The sequence below is a fragment of the Protopterus annectens genome, chromosome 1.part2 (assembly GCF_019279795.1).
Source record: "Protopterus annectens isolate FY-2018-M chromosome 1.part2, PAN1.0, whole genome shotgun sequence".
Taxonomy (NCBI): domain Eukaryota; kingdom Metazoa; phylum Chordata; order Ceratodontiformes; family Protopteridae; genus Protopterus; species Protopterus annectens.
In genome coordinates this window covers 443,667,865-443,685,364 of record NC_056727.1, presented here as the reverse complement: position 1 = coordinate 443,685,364, position 17,500 = coordinate 443,667,865, and the positions used below count along the sequence as shown (strand labels likewise).

The 17,500-nt window shown below is 39.9% G+C and overlaps 1 protein-coding gene across 1 annotated transcript in view; it reads left to right on the top strand.

Annotated features, from left to right (window-relative positions):
• SNX5 (sorting nexin 5) overlaps positions 1 to 17,500 on the top strand; it is a 1,365,310-nt gene that overhangs the window by 544,739 nt on the left and 803,071 nt on the right. Inside the window, 1 exon segment of the mRNA XM_044056982.1 lies at positions 15,489 to 15,509. Within this exon segment, the coding sequence (XP_043912917.1) occupies positions 15,489 to 15,509 (21 nt within the window).

Here is a 17,500-nt window from a genome sequence, read left to right as displayed (position 1 = left end):
TTTGCCTTTACTTTCCGTAGTCTACATTCCTTCATAGCAAAGTTTTGTTTGCTGAGTCCAGTATTGCTCTGAGTATTTTCCCAGGCAATAGTTGAATGTTTGTAAACATTTTCAAAAATGTATTTGGTAGATGGGGTTCATTTGCTGAATGTAGGTAAGAGGTGATTGTAGTCCAAGAGAATATGTGTTGCTGCATGGAAAAAGTTAAATCGTTTTAGATGGCTGCTGCAAGGGAGCAGGATGGTGAGCTGAAAACTTTGTGATCTGCTCAAAAAGATTGATAATGTACCTTTGTGTACCATCTCAAACAGTGAGAATATATAGAGTAGGAATACCATTCAGACACCTGGCAAAAGTGTGGAATATGCTGTTGTATGCATGGCTTGAGAGCATATTCTGACACAAGTAAGGTTCCTACAGTGATTGTGTGCATAGTGGAGGCATGTTCAGAACAGATGTACAGGGTGAAGATGAGCCTTCTGTAAGTAGTGGAAGTACCAAAGACTGAAGGCATTGTACCATGGATAAGATACCCACTGAGAGTCACTGTGATATGAAAGGTGGTAGATGCAAAGAATACAAAAAATGTATTTAACGCATAACAAAGATTTGGAAGTTATGAATTTTTGGATGGAAATGCTCTTATGAGTACTTCTGTATACCAGAATGACAGCATAGAATGTTCCTAGATGCAAGTCCAAGTGGCTGGAGATGTAGCAATGCAGAACTTAGCAAAAGAAAGGCTGGTACCACAAATTTTAATTATGTACACAAATGAAGAATTTTTAGTTATGCTTGCAAAATTTAACTGGAACTGGTAAAATCCTGGGAAGGCACTTGGAGATGGGAGAAAAACATTCTACTGAGCTGGTGCCCATAATGTACAGACTGTTTGCAGGGCAAAACGTTAATATAGCTGTTACTGTTTGTATCCAAGATGGTTATAATGTGAAACTGGAAAACATACAATTTCTTAAGCAGAGAAGGCATTAACAGTAATGAAGAAAAGAAATTATGGAATAAAATGGAGGCTATAAGGATTCAAGTAGATGTTGGAGGGGCTAGCGGATACTTTGGGACCAGGCATCTAGGATGAAGTGATAGTATGAATCCTGGAAATTGAGCAAACCACACCTCGTTTTATTAAAAAAAAATACTATATTTTTTGTTTTCATTCTTTTTGCAAATCTTGTACATCCTTGGTATTTAGTTTCATCTTACTGTGTAACACTTAAAATATTGGAAAGATTTTAAAATGTCAAGCTTTTCATTGTAACAGAGGCAACTGCCAGGGAATTAATATCTTGAACCATGGATGAAGACTGCACTGTATGAAAAATGTTGGTTTATAGAAAAGTCGATAAAGACTGCCTTTGTAAAAAGCCACATTCAGACAAGGGGTGAAAAACTACATCAAAATCAACCTAAAGAAACAGGAAAAATTTCAAACTTCCTCAGTCCTGGAGCGGGATGCCACTAGAGAAAGACGAAGACAGAGCTTACAATTTGCATGGCCTGGTCACAGAGCATCTTTCACCCAGGAAAAGAAGTATACAGGAAGTGGAAGTGGAATGAGTAGGCCATGAATTATGTAGTCATTGTCACAAGAGCAGGAGGCAAGAAGGAAACAGAATATGGAATGGGTGCATAAGCAGATGCCGTGTTGAACAAATCAGGAGACATAAGAGGATAATGGTGGACACCAGAAGGACTTGGAAAACTGGATAAACTTGAGTGTGAGTACCAAATAAAATCTGCAAAACAAAAATGGGAGCAACCCAATGACTGACAGTGATGGGAGAATAAACATGAGAGTATATGCTGCAGTACATGAACAAAAACTAACAGATGAAGGGACACAACTGCAGTACCGTGCATTCCTTTTTCCACAAGGCTTTGTGGGAAAGTAAAAGTGATTCTTCCTGTAAAAAATGCACAAAGAAAGTGGAAGTTGTGCAAGGGACCTGTTCCCAAGGGCTGGTGGGTTGTGGTATGTGTTGGGGGCAATGGATTAAACAAGTTGAAGAGAGCCCATGAAGTGGTGACAACAAAGGAATCCTCATTAAGAAAAGTAAAGGAATACTGCATGGATTGATGAAATGAACAGAATGTTAAAGTACACGAAGAGCAAGTGGGGATTTCAAATGCACAGTGCTTTATTAAAGATTACATGGGGGAGGGAAAGAACGATATAGGGAAAAATGCATGCATGTACAGGTAGAGCAATTGTGAATGTCATCTCTGAGCTGGATAGTATGGAATCACATGAGTAGGATTACAGAAGGAGAAAAAAAAGAATGCATGCAGAGCCCACTTGTACAGACAGAATAGACAAAAAAAATGGTAGTAGGAAGAGTTAAGTTAAGGTGGAGATGCACAAACTCAGAAGGAAAGAAAAGATTGGCACCCAATACTGGAGCAGGGCAGATGGCACAATGTATGGCCCACGAGTGACTGAGGAGGAGAGAAGGGAGCAAAATAGAGAAAGGAGCCAAAAAGACAGCAGATTAGTTCTGTGGAAATGCCAGCAGTCGGAGAGTCCATATGCACTGGTCTTTTGGGAGTGAGGACTAAACAGGTAAACATGGAATATAGGGAAGGCTCTCAAACTTGATAGAGGCAAAATGTATACAGTTGAATGAAAACAGTATCAAGTACAAGAGACCAAGCTAAAACATGAAGATAAAAGAAGCTATATACACAGCAGTGACTTCCCAAAATGTGACTGGGACACCAAGCTGAGGGAGGGAGAACAGTTATCTGCTTTTATTAAAGAGGGCTGCAGATGATTACAAAAAGAACACTCCAAAGTGAAGCCGGGAGATGGATTATTTAGGAACAGAGGCAGACAATAGTTAACATATTTATGCCCAAAAGGGGGATGACCACATATTTTCATGACTACATATTTTTTTTTTCATTGTGGGAGCAGAATAAAAGAATGAAATGAAAATTTAGTGTAATATTTAAGTAACCACAGAACCCAGCAGACAACCTGTAACAAAAGAGTAAAGGAAGATATGAGAGACTCTGAAAATCCCGGGGAAGAAGGGGCATGGAGAGTGATACTCATGCAGACAGTAATGCACATTCACTGGGAATGGTCTTCTCCAGGTAAGCTGTCGGGATAAATTTCTGACACAAAAGGGAATAGACATGATTCTGTACAGATGCATATCTAACCATGTAGCAGTCTGTTTGCAAACAGAAGAGAAGAGCATAAAGCAAAGAAAATTAGATTGAGGTGACCAGGATACAGGTATAAGAATACTGGAGGTAAAGAGGAGTTTTAAAAAATTCTAGTGGAGATTGAGAACATGAAGCAGAAATAAGAGTTAAGGGATAAACAGTGGGGTGGGATAAAGGCTGCAGTTAAAGAAAAATTGATTTAAGTGTGAAGGAACTAAGGGGCAGAAAGTAGAGGATGGAAGGCCTACTTTGTGTTACAGATGAAAGCTTGGGAGAAACCAGAGGAAAGTGAAAACCTTAGGAGGAAAAACTGATAATGTGAAGGCCGAAATGAAGGCGAAGTACATGGCAGCAGTGGAGGCTGCAATATGGTACTGGCAGGGAGTGGTAGTGATTGACACTGAAGATGAGGAGTAGAAACTTGTTGGAGTTTGGAGGTAGCCAGGATAAAAAATGTGTGTTGTGGGGGATAACAGAAGAGACAAAAAGATTAGAGAGGTATTTAGAAAAGGTATTTAGAAAGTTTTATGAAGAGTTATACAAACAAGTAGGACCAGTGGAATAATGGACATGGAAGGAATGGGGAATGATGTTTATGTTGCTGCAGCAAAACACACATTATAAGTAACATAAATGGCAGTTATGCTAATGTTGAGAAACTGCCATCATAGTGATACCTGCATGACCTGCAAGTAACCATTGCCTCTTCAAATTAAATGAATCTGAACCCTACAGAATATAATTATTCTGTTATGTCAGCATCAAAGTCTTTTGAATTCTTGTGACAACAGCCTCCTTGAAATGCATATTCCTCCTATGTAATAAAGACCAATTTGCATTCTATTTGTTTATAACTCCAGTTTTAACCAAACCCTATTTAACACCTGGTCATAAAATGGTCCATTGGTTATAGCTATCAGCATAGATGTGAGGCACCAGTGGATGATAAACCCATACATCTTAAAGCTCTGTACTTTGGGTTCTCCTACTTGTTCACTGTGTCACAAAATTATTTTGGATCCAAGTACTTGCTAGGTGATTCATACATTTGACTCTGTATTTTGGCTCTAATATATCTAAAACTTGTTTCAGTCCTCACGAGTAAAAGTCCACTAAAATGTTATTCAAACAATGTAATAAATTCTTAAAACAGCTTCATGATTATAGGATTGACATCGTTTTAGATTGACAGGAACATTGCTTGACATATTGCAGTGATGGTAACACACTAATATGGTATGAATTGAAATAACCGAACAAACCTTTAAACTGAAGGCTGTCTTTCCTTAGAGACCGTTTGTGGACTTTCCTGCAAACGGTTCAGGTCTTGATAGAAAACATCCCACTCCTGTCATCTGGAAAGACAGTATCCCTACCTTTACTTTGGTTTTCAGGGAGGAATGACAGTGGCACTGGTTTTCATAGGTTCATAGGTAGGTACTAGGCTATCGGCCCAAGGGCCTACGTAAGCCTAGCCAACAAGGTTCCCTGGCTTACGCCACCCAAGAAAGTTATGTTCCTGTGCCACTGTCGAGCAGAGATGCAAGTGATCCCCGGGGTGTATTTCCTATTTCCCATTTCCCATCCACTCATCAAGATTTTTCTTGAGTGCTAATGAAGAACTTTGCTTGACATAGATGGGTAGCCTGTTCCAGAGTATGGGAAGTCTCTGGGACAGGAAACTATCCCTCCAGCATGTCCTGTTTATTGTGGTGACAAGATTTAGGTCCCTAGAGGGTGTAGCTCATAGGGATTGGGATTTCTTTAGGTGTAGCATATCCAACAGCTCTGGGTTTGACATAGCTTTATATGTTGGGTAGAGTTCACCTTGGAGTAGGTGATATGCTACGGAGTAAAGCTGGAGTTTTTTGAGATGGTCAGTGTAGGGCATTTGTTTGAGGCCAGTAATTTTCTTTGTGAGGTACTTCTGTGGCTTTTCCAGCTGCTGCAGATGTCTTGTGAGGTACATTCCAAAAGGGGCGTTGTACTCTATAATGGGTCTAATAAGTGTCGAGCAGAAAGGAACAATGACCTCTTTTTTTTTTTTCTTGGATGAGAACCCTTTTATGATGTGTGCCACGTAGAAGGACTTCCTGACTACTGTGGCGATGTGACTATCAAAGGAGAGACAACTGTCCACCTTGGTCCCGAGGTCTCCTGTCACACATTCAGTGTTAAGTAGATTGCTGCCTATGCGGTAGTTCATGGGTACAGAGTTTTTACCAAAGGGGATGACACTGCACTTTTTGGCATTGAGCTTGAGGCCATGCCTCTGACACCAGGCATCTGTCTCAGTGAGGCCCTTCTGTAGGATGTCCACATCATTTGGGGACTTGACTATGGCTCCTAGTTTGCAGTCAACTGCAAACTTTGTTAGCCAGAGGCCTTCTGTGTTGGCCTGTACTTCAGAGAAGTGGATACCAAACAGGAGAGGTCCCAGGACGGAACCCTGTGGTACTCCACTTGTCACTGCTTTGAGGTCAGATTTGGAGTCTGCAGCTTTTACGATGTGGGTTCTGTTAGTGAGCCAGTTGGCAACCCATCTTGTGACATAGGGATTTATACCTAGTTTAGTAAGTTTAGCTATAATTCCAGAATGGGGGATGGTGTTGTGAAAGCCTTGGCGAGGTCAAGATAGGCTGTGTGAACCACCTTACCCTCATCCACGGCTTTGACTGCCTCAAAGATGATGATCAGGTTCAGGAGGCATGATCTTCCTTTCACAAACCTGAACTGGGTGGGATCCAGAGTTTGGAGGTTACCAATGTCTTTGAGTTCCATGATACGTTCCATGGGCTTGCAGACCAGGCTTTTCAGGCTAATAGGTCGATAGTTCCCGGGAACAGTGGTGGCTCCCCCTTTGTGGAGTCAGATAACTGTTGCTGTGCTCCATTCAGTGGGCTCAAAGCCTGATGCAAGGCTATTATTGAGCATGGTGCTTAAGTGGGGAGCCAGTTCGTGTAAAATGCAGCCTGAGATGTTGTCCGGTCCCATGGATGCTGTGTTTTTGGCTTTAGAGAGTGCAGCTTTTACCTGCGTAGTTGTGATTACATGGACTCTGCATTCTTCCTGTATAGATATGGGCGCTTTAGGGGGTGAGAGGGAGGTAAAGTTAGCATTCAACCGATTTGCCGGGATGTTGGCAATATCAGTTGGGTCTGTAATTTTCGTGCCTTTGTGCTGCAACTCTGAGCAGATCTGGGTGTTGCCATCTAGATTCTTGACATTGCTATAGAATGCTTTGTGGTTGTCCTTGGATTTAGTGGCAACTTTGTTTTCATAGCTAGTTTTGGAGGATCTTATAAGGGATCTCAGCTTCTTACTGAGGCTGACCAGGGTGCTCCTCCACTCATGGGATTTTACTCTCTTGCAACATTTTCTTCCTTCTGTTGTACAGTTTGTTTATGGCAGGGGACCAAAAGATTGGCTTCCTTTTTGTGGAGGATAGTGTCTTAGTTCCGTTTGGGATATCACGATCCATGCACTCATGTAAGTGCTTATAGAGTGCATTTGTGTAGGATTTAGCAGTTGTAACTGTATTGTCCATCTGCATGGGTGTCATGAAGTTCACCACTTCTGTCTTAAGAAGCATGACCTTGCCTTTGGAGAATTTTTTTACTGTTTCCTTAATGGGGGTGGGGGTGGGATGCGGCTATCAAGGGTGATAAGCTTATGGTTGGATTGGACCAACGAGGAGTTGACTTCAGGTGTGGAACACCGGTCACTCATGTTGGTAATGACTAGGTCTAGGATATTGTTGCCCCTGGTGGGGGTGTGGATAAGTTGATCTAGGGCATTGGAGTTTATGAATTCCAGAAAACATTGAGCTAAGGAGTTTGTACACGAGTAGTTTTCACAGTTAATGGTGGGGTAGTTGAAGTCGCCCATTATTAGGGTGTTTGGTTGAACCCTAATATTTTCCAGTACATCAAGAAGGAGTGGGAATCCTGGGGCATGGTGGGGGATCTGTAGCAAGCTACAATTTGGATTGCAGTTTTGCCCAGAGTTAGTTGCACTTGGATAACTTCGCATGCATTATGCTGAGCAACTAGCCTGGTGGTGTGGATATCTTTAATGAATATGGACACACTTCCGCCTTTGGTGTTTTGGTCCAGGTTACATGGCCGACAAGTGTGGTATGAGTTATAGCCTGGTAATGCAGGGGTGCTGTCTGGAGCCTTGAACCAGGTCTCAGTCACTGCACAGATATCAATGTTCTCCATTTTAAGGAGTGCTTTGAGTGAGTGTATTTTGAGATTTAGACTTCTAGCATTGAGTAGCATTACCCTCAGTTTTTGCTTGCCTGTTCCTGTTATGGTGGTGAATTTATTTGAACCCTGCCTACAAAAGGCACTATGGGGAAGCAAGAGCCTTAGCCAGTATCCTGAATCCCAGGGGTGACAGGTGCAGGCCATCTGTGGCAAAGCATCGTGGTCTCTCGACCATGTCATCCAAGCAGACAGATACTGGATCCCCTTAGAATGACACCAGAAGCTTAGCCAATTATTGAAGTCAATCATTTTCTCCTTGTACTGCGGTATCATTCTGGGTGATGGCAGAATGCTACTCAGGGCTAGGGTCATACCTGCCTGGGCTGCAAGATCGGAGAGCTCTTCCATGTCTCTTTTCATGTAGTCCAGGGAGGTATGTCTCAGGTCATTCACACCAACATGGACAATGACAGAGTCCTATTTGTACTTGTTGTGGAGTGACCTGAGTGCGTGGGTTATCTGGCGGATCCTGGCACCCGACAGGCAGCTGACGGTAACCTTCTTGTTTAGCCTGCTGAGTGGGACATCAGTGTGCCTGACTATAGTCTCACCTATGACTAGTGTGTTGGGTACGTTGTTTTGCCTTATTGGCTGTGGTTGAGTGGCACACTGAGCCTGTGGGCTATGTGTCATTTGAGTTGTGTTGGGGGATGGAGGTTACTTGAGTTTCTGCTTTGGAGGTCTCTTTTTGCTTAGACAGATTATTATTGAGAGCCTCCGTGAATGTTTTTGTTACTAGGTGTGAATTTTGGTGGTGTAGATTTAGTGAGACTATGTGATGAGTGTGGTGTGGTGCAAATGTTTACCTTCTCCTCCTGACTGTCAAGTTCAGTCTTGGTTGGAGAGAGCTTTACCTCCAGTTTGGCTAGATAAGTGCATCTCTCACAGGTTGTAGTGTTGGGTGGTAGGAGGAGAGGGTTGTCTGTGTACATGAGGCAATTTCTACATTGCCTCAAGATGCCCAGATTCATCAGATAGACACAAGAGAACACTGGGAGCTGACCCTTGGACATGCCTGAATAAAAAACTATTTTCCTCTAGATAAGTGAGGAAAGTGAGTACAAGAGCTGTTTTTCTCGAAGCAAGTGAGAAAAGTAAGTACAACAGCTGTTTTCCTCTAGGTAATGAGGAAGATTGAGTGTTTTAGTAATTAGTAGCTCATTTAGTGCTTACAAGTTATGAACAAGTGCTGAGCATGAATAAGCAAATTTAAGTGCTAAAACTAAGAATATGTATCTGCACTAGACTAGTTACAGGACAGAAACAAGTGCAAATGCAGGCTTTCAAATCAGAAAGTTGAGAGAGATAGAAGATTGCCTAGACTGCCAATAACTACAATTTCTGGGCCAGAACCACTCCTTATGTGGTAGACAGGTTATCTAGTGCTTACCATTCCCACTGATAAGCTAGAAGGCTTCCCTCTATCACAGAAAGGCTTGGGGGGGGGGGTCTCAGAAGCTTATGTACAGTCCTGGATACAGCAAATCTGTATCTGGAATACTAGTTACAGGAAAGGTAGGAAACAGGCTTACAGATTTATTTATTTTTTTACAGAAAAGTAGCGAAAACAGTAGTAAAAACAATTCACATGCAGTGCAAGCTAGAATGTGGTAAAGAGATGGGACTGGGGCAGTGTCCCAGATCTAATCTACAGTGAGGCGGGGCAACTGCAAAAGCCACCAAATTTACAGGGAGGGTGGGTGGGACAAAACAGTTTCAACAGAGATCTAAGCAACAACTAACAGTACAAACTTTAAAACCAAAAAAATATATGTACTCAGCTCTGTATATTTGCCGATCAGTCTCTCAGAACAGTGTTAAACCCCATAGTATAGACCAGTAATTACTTAAAACACGTGGATCTTTTTGGATGAACTTAAAAATTGTTTTCACTGGTAATGAAACTATGCTGTGCACTATAGACATTGGCTCTTTATACACCTCTGTTGATCAAAAGGAGGGTATAGAATTTGTTAGGTTATATTTGAGCAAGTATTGTAGAGAAAGGGGATATGATATATCCATCATCTGTCAGTTAGTTGTTGGACATAGTGTTAAACTATTTTTTCATGTTTAATGGGAATGTATTTCAATAAAAAAGTGGGGTGGCCATGGGGCCCCAAGTAGCTCTCATGTTTGCAAATTTAGTCCTATGCTGGTGGGAACAGCTGTTTCTGGCTAAGATTCCACTTTTCAACTATGTATGCTTATACAGAAGATACATAGATAATTTGTTTTTCATCTGAACAAGTGATTCAAAAATTCATGCACTTGTTACTGTGACATGTAAGTGATAGTGTGAGATGGCATAATTTTGTATAGAGTGATATGGGGGAAAGTCCGTCCATTTTTGGATGTGATAATCAGCTTAACTATTCAAGGGAAAACGTTTTCCAGTAACTGCTTTAGAAAGAGTACGTTTTCCAACAATTATTTGCATTATGATAGTTTTCACCTTTCGTATATGAAACTAAATGTTTTTTGTGGGCAAATCATCAGATTAAGTCATCTGATAAGTGATAATTGGATTTTTTAGAGGAAATGAATAAGGTAAAGTTACTTCAAGAGGATATTCTTCTGAAAAATTTTATGTCATTGCCAATAATGTTAAAGAACAAAGACGTGATAAATTTCCTTCAATTCTGAAAGCAGGTTTCTGTGCTAAAAAGGTCACATGATAAAAATGTCAGTTCTTGAAGGAACTAAAGACAAATCATCAGTGATAATTGGAACATTTTAATAGGAAATCAAGAGATTGCCAGGGTTATAGGAGATGAACCTAAGTTCATTTACAAAAGAACTAGAAATTTAAAACAATTTTTAGAAAGTTCACCAACTGTAAGAGTGCAGTCAGAGATAGACAACGTAGGAACTTTTCCATATAATCCGTGTTTGCAGTGCAGATGTATTCTGACCATGAGTAGTTTTTACTTTGAGCACAATAATTATCTTTATACTGTGAAAGAAAGGTTCACATGCCAGACTGAAGGACTGGTTTATGTTGCAGTATGCTCAACATACAAGTTTTTCTATATAGGAAAAACTGCACGTAGGTTAGCGGACAGAATTAGGGAACACATTTTGGCAATTAAGGACAATAGTAATGCATTGGCTAGGCATTCTCAGGTGTGTGTGGAATTTAAAACTTTTCAGTTTATGGTATTGGAAAAGGTTAAGTGGGAAAGATTAACTGACACATCCAATGCATATCTGGAATACTTACAACTCAAATGGCAAATCTTTTTAGAGCAGATATTTCACCAGGTATTAATGAAAAAATATCAACAAAATGTTTTAAAATGTAAAAAACATTTGATCAAATAGTTTTATATATTTGTTGTGCATTTTTTTACATAAAACTTTGAATGTTTTTTCAAAATTGTGCAACAATTTTTTACAAAAAGAACAGTGTTCAATTAATATTGATGTGCTTCGTATCAGCATTTGATTAATGGTTGCTTGTTATTGGTTGATCTGTAAATTATTTGCTATAAAAGGTGGTAGTATGATTGTGTTTGTAATTTCTGACGAAGTTCTAGGAAATAAATGAACAAAAGCGCTTAAACTACTTTTTGTGCCCATTTGCCATTTTATTCTATGACTGTAGTATACATAAGCAAGAGTATATCATATACTTTGGAACATGAGATAAGGTAGGCGAAAGCAAACAATACTTAAAGCATAGGAGCAACAAAAGAGAAAAAAACAGTACCAAACAAGGGGTAAATTTTCAATTTCCCATCCACTGATCCAAGTTTTGTTCGAATATGTTTAAGGATGAGTCTTGCTTCACGTGGATGGGAAGGCTGTTCCAGAGAAGGAGTAATTTTTGAGTCATAACTGTCCTTCCAAAGTGTCCTGTCTGTCACTGACAAGGCTTAGGTCATTAGAATGGCTATTTCTTATGCCATTTGTTTTTCTGATATGCAACAAATCCATCAGTATGGGATCAGAGGATGCCTTATAGGCGAGGCATAGATGGCCTCACAGCAGTGCCTAGGAGAATGAATACAGGGTTAGGACTTGAGATTGTCTGCATAGTACTTGTTTACTCCTTGTATTCTTTTTTTGTGAAGTAGCCGTTTCAAATGCCTGGTCAGGTGCATGCCAAAGGGCTCATTGTACTTAATGGTCGAATGAGAGCAGAGTACAGTGGAACAATGACATCCTTGGACCTGGATGCCATGTCCATATATAAATGTTGTGCAATGTAGAATGACTTTTCTCACCACAGTAGATACAAGGTGGTCAAAGTTCAGGTTATTCTCCACATGTATTCCCAGATCCCTGCTACTAAGTCTACTTTTAGGGTATATAATCAATGTAATGTCCAAAGATGGCTGTCTTTCCAAGGGATCCTGTTATGCATGTTTTTATATTGAGTTTTAATGCATGGCTCTAACACCAGTTTTGTTTGTATCCGGTCCCCTTGAAGGGTATTGTATCTTTAGGGGATTTGGTCACCATATCAGCCCGAGGCCCTTGACATTTGCCTTGACTTCAAAGAAGCAGATACCAAAAAGGAGAGACCCCAGCATCAATCTGTGTGTCAGTCTACTAGTAACTGGTCTCTTTGTGGAGTTGAATTCCCCCATCTTAACTTTGTGTCCCATTAATGAGCCAGCTGGCTATTCAGTTGGAGACATATGGGGGTTTATGCCTAATTTTTTTATGCTTATCTACAGTGCTCAAGTGAGGTTTTGTGCTGAACACCTTATTCAGGGTAAGGTAGATAGTGTGGATTTTGCCCTAATCAGTAGCTTTAGTGATCTTCACAAAGTCCACCAGATTAAGTAGGCATGGCCCTGTCTTTGACAAAAAAGAACTGGAATAGGGCCAGTGTCATTTTAAGATCCATGATCATTCTTTCCATTGCTTTGCATATGAGACTAATCAGACCTAGGGGTCTGTAGTTCTGAGTCTGTGGAAGGGCCCCCTTTGCGTAGAGGGATAACTATATTGCAGTCCTTCATTCATTTGACACAAAGCCTGTCCAGAGGCTGTGGTTAAATAGAAATTCTAGTGGGTGTAACATGTTCTATTTCATGCTATTCAGGAGGCATCCTGTGATATCGGGGCCCACTGAAGCAGTGTTCTTGGCCTTGGAGAGCTTAGTGAGTGATAGTTGGTGGTAAAATGGTGTGTTTTTCTGGAGAGCAGTGACTGGGGAGGGGTGATAGTGGGGCAAAACTTGGAGCTAAAGTTATTGGCCAACATATTTGCTATATCCTATGATGGTCTATAGCTGCTTCCAGTCACCATTAGTTCAGCACATTGCTAGGTTCTGTCTTTCTGTGGAATGTGGGATTTTGCTTGAATTACTTTAGTTCCACTGTAGATTATTTGCTACAATCCTTGAACAGTTTGGCTCCTCTTAGTAGCACCACATGATTTCTCAGATCAATTTTTCTTTCAACTATCCTCTGCAGTGTGTGATTTCAAAGGGCTCTGTTCTGGGCCCACTGTTCTTTAAGCTTGCGCTTCTCCTGTGTGATCTCATATCGCATTCATAGACAATATTTGAGTATTCTCAGTTTCCTTTCCTTCCTTCAGGAACCTGAGTAAGTTATAGTTGGGGGGGGGGGGCTTTTTTTAGATATCTTTAATTAGGTGTGAAGGAGTAGTTTTAAACTCTGCCTTTTCAAAGACTGAGGCATTGACCAGTTATAAAATTTTAAAACCCTCCTTGGCTTCATATCTTGTTTTCTGTATTTATAGGGATAATCAGTTAAAATTCACACCAATAATATGTAGCTTGAGCCAACTCAGTTGTATACAGGGATGAAAGCCTGACTGCTGCAGATGACACAAGTTTTTATACCAGCTTTTTGCTTACAGGAGCTTGCCAGGGATGAAACTGAGACTGCTGGTGGCTTTCACACCCTGTGGGGAGGGAGGCAGCTCTGGCTCACCACAATGGTGACACCTAGCAAAAGCACTAGTGAAGTTTGAGCCTGCTGAATGGTAATTGGGCATGTGGAGGCATGCTTCCCCTCAGATTTCAACAATGGCAGAGCTTGGAGGAGCTGCTTGATGGGGAAGGGGAGTTTTCCTAAGGAGAGGATAAGGCTATCCACTGGAACTGGTGAATTAACCAGCTCCCTTTCACCCAAATCACACTGGGGAAAGAAGGGCCAGTGAGAATTTCCAGGCAGGAACAAATGAGCCATTAAGGCTGTCAGCTAGCCTGGAAATGCCCAGACCCCTTACCCCCAAATGAAGGGGGCTGACTGGCTATTTGATTACTGGCAGTGGAGTCATCAGGCAAGGTCCTGGGTGGGTGGTCCAAAAAAAAATGCCTAGTTTTAAGTGTAATCCCTTATTGTAGCTATCACTAAGGTGCCATGTAACAGTTATAAAGTCTTACCTGAGGGATATTTCCCAGGTTATGCATTTAATACAGAGTCAGATGATCTTGCAGTTTGTAATACTTCAGTGGAGTGCCCCCTTAGCTTGTGATTGATACTCTGAAGGTGATGGCATTCTGCATACCGGTTACCTTTTAGCAAGTGGTGTATTTGCTTTTGTCTAGAGAAGTACTGCCAAGTAATAGCGTTTCAGTGGAGTCCCAAGGAAGAAAAGCTACAGTATGATAGTAACAAGTAGTAAGTGTAGTAGAAGATTCTTAGATTTTTTTTTTACAAGTAAAAACAAATTGTTTGCAAAATAAAGATAAATGTCCGGTAGTATGTCTTTACTGTAAAAATGTAATGTCTCCCTGTACTCCTATATCATCTTGCTGTACAATATACTTTTCTCCACCTGTGGCCATGAGGTTAGTTTACAAGGCACTGGTACTTGAATATCTAGTCCTACACTGAAGGGGCATCTTTCTGAGTAACTGCTGGTACCATATCATCTGAGTCAACCCTTTCTTTTTCTTTCTTTCTCTCTTTCTCTATTTTTAATTACACACTGTTCATTTGGAGTGTGCTACTTCGTTGGCTATGATTGGAGAGTTTTATAGTGAGGTGATGTAAGGATTCCATGAAACCTACGTGTAATAGAAGTCTTCCTAGTCATTGACAAAGTTTATTTTATTATACTGATTTTATATATATATATGTCCAGTCAGACCTTCCCGGTAAACAAATGTAAATATATATATATATATATATATATATATATATATATATATATATATATATATATATATATATATATAATGTGTGTGTATACACAATTTGTGTGTGTTTGTGTGTGTGCTGTATAGGAGTCCTTGTTGTTTTGCAATTTATCTCTTTATGCTTTTCTATTTGTTTTACCATAGTTGTGAACATAACATAATTTTATTGGTAAGTCTCTACTGCCTATGGGCAGACTTTCTGTGAATTAGTCAGGAAGACAAGTGAAGAATGTTAATATATGTAACCAGAATTAATCATACCAGAAAGTAAGCGTTACATAGTTCTGTGCCCTTTTCTTAACTGATTGTTGGTGGAAAGGAGGGCCCCCTCCTACACAGCTGTCTTCAAAGTGATTCTTGTACAACAGAAGCCCTCATTAAAAACATTAGTCATAAATGTATTTTTTATATAAAACTTCTTTCATGAGTGAGTAAAGATTGGAGTATTCTGAAGGGGGGGAGTGAGTCATGTTCCTATGACTGAGATCTCGAAGGCGAAGCATATACATGATGAACATTGTGAAACCTGGGCCTAAAGCTTTCCAACTAGTAAAAAAAGATGAAGTCAATAGTAGTACATTATCTTGGGCAAAAAGACAGGTTCTGAGACAGACCAGACGACTTTTAAGTTGACACAGTAATTGTTGCATTACATTAATTGCTGTTTGTGAGCCACTTATAAAAGTAACAGATTCTTTTAGCAGTTATCCAAGATTATTGATTACCATTTTCATGAAGCTGGCAGAATGGTATAAGTCACTCTGCCCATCTCAGGGAAGGGGAGGCATTTTGACCCACTGCTATTAGCTAATGTCAGAGACGGTAGTTAGTTGCAGCAACATGGGTAAACAACACTGTAGTCTGAAGATGTCACTTGACTGATGGTGTATTTACATCACAAGCCAGTGTTTTGCAACCCCCAAGTTTGGAATGTACTCCAGATCTGCAAAGGGGGGGGTATTATCGATGGACTAGAAAATCTCTCCCCTTTACAAGTGAGTAGTAATACTAAAGGGCCATTAGAACTGTCAAGTAGTTCTGCTTGGGTGCAGTCAGGGTTTACTGTTTAAACGTTGGTGGACTTTGTGTTGGGATAGTGAAGTCAAATCATCAGGCCTCTAGGATGAGGGCAGTTGTAGTATCAGAAGAGCAGGAGATTTGAAGGTGGTCATAGCTTAGACCAATTTTATAGCTGGCTAGCTGATTTCTCAAGTCTGTGTTCCCCTTATGGGGAATGAATATCCTCAAGGCCGTTAAAGTAATTCCTTCAACTCTTGTTATTGTCCACCAATTCTTCTCTGGCTGATAAAAAAATAAAAAATAAAAATATATATATATATGCCTGACCTGTATGTAAAACTAAAGGGACGAAAAATTTTTCATTGCTTTGAATCTTACTGCCCATATCCATAAACAAAAGCTTATAGTTTCCCAGTTTGTGTTATCTTTTTAGTATCTTCCCTCGTATCCTTTAGCTGCCATAACAGAAGCCTTTTTAATCAATACTCTTAAGTACTTCATCTTATCAGTTGCCCATAAATATGGCTATAGCTGAACTAGTTCATATGTGGGTATGTAATTTACAGGTGTAGCATTTGTTTTATCTTCAATTTTATATCCCAAAAAGACTTGAAACTGTCTCAGAATGCTCCACAACACTGTCCTTTACTGGTCTTGTCAGGTACAAAATAGTCAACTTTTCTTGATTACCATAAGTTCTAGCCTTGAATTTCCGAGTCCCTTATTTTTTTTGACAGTGGCTAGAAGTATATTGCAGATAACAGAGGAAAGAGGACACCACTGCCTGATTCTTCTGTTCAGACACATCTTAGCAGAGAGGAGCCATCCCACATTCATTTTTGCTTCCAATCTCTCATATCCGATCCCTCATATATTCTCCTAATTAAACTTATTCTATCAGGGAATGCAAATGCTTCAGTTGCCCTACTCAGAATCATAGTTCACTGTCAGATGCTTTCTCTGCATTAGGACCCACCAAACAGTGGTGTTTTTTTACATTCTGCTTCCCTGTGGATCATTGTTCTATTAATGTCAGATGTTTACCTACTCTCCAAAGCACACACTGATCCATATCTGTTAATTTAGGCAACACCTTTATCGTTTTTAGCTATTATAGACCTAAACACTTTATAATCATAGTTTAAAATTAAAATGAGCCTATTTGAAGCTGGGTCTGATTGGCCTTTATCTTTAGGTATTACACCACCACAGCTATTTTCCAAGATATTGGTGTTTTACTTTTAAAATACTGTTAAACAAAACTTTCCACACCTTTGTCACCTTTCCTCTTAGCTTCCAGTCTATCACAGGAATATCCTCTATTCCTGGGGATGTTATTGAGATTATACATCCTCATTTTTTATCTTCTCCCCTCCTATCCTAACAGTTAGTTGTTGAGCCTTGTGTACCTCTAACCTTGGCATACTTAAGTATACCATAAATATTTTCATTTGGATATTTTCCTGATTTCCACATTCTACTGCCTTATACAAATTGTCATTAAATTGCTGGAATATCTCTTCAACAGCTACAGAATCTGTGGTTATTTTTCTTGTTTATATGGTCCCCAAGTTTGGCAACAATACTTTCTACTTTCTGTTGACCAAATCATTGTGCTAAAAGTTTTTGTGCCCTGGAATTATCAAAAAACAGTGGCTTAAGAGAAGTCCTTTCTAAATGCTTACATATTATCTTGATATCCCCTTATTTTTCTGTTTAGCACTTGTGCCTGTTGTTCTTTGAGATTTCCCCTTATTCTGCAATACTTTAACCTTTGTCAGCCCCTCTAAATAATTTGTGTTACTACTTACATATATCTTTCTTTTATTTCTATCCTATTTTAAACTCTGTTTCACTTTATCCCACTCACTAGCTACAACTTGAGTTATTAGGG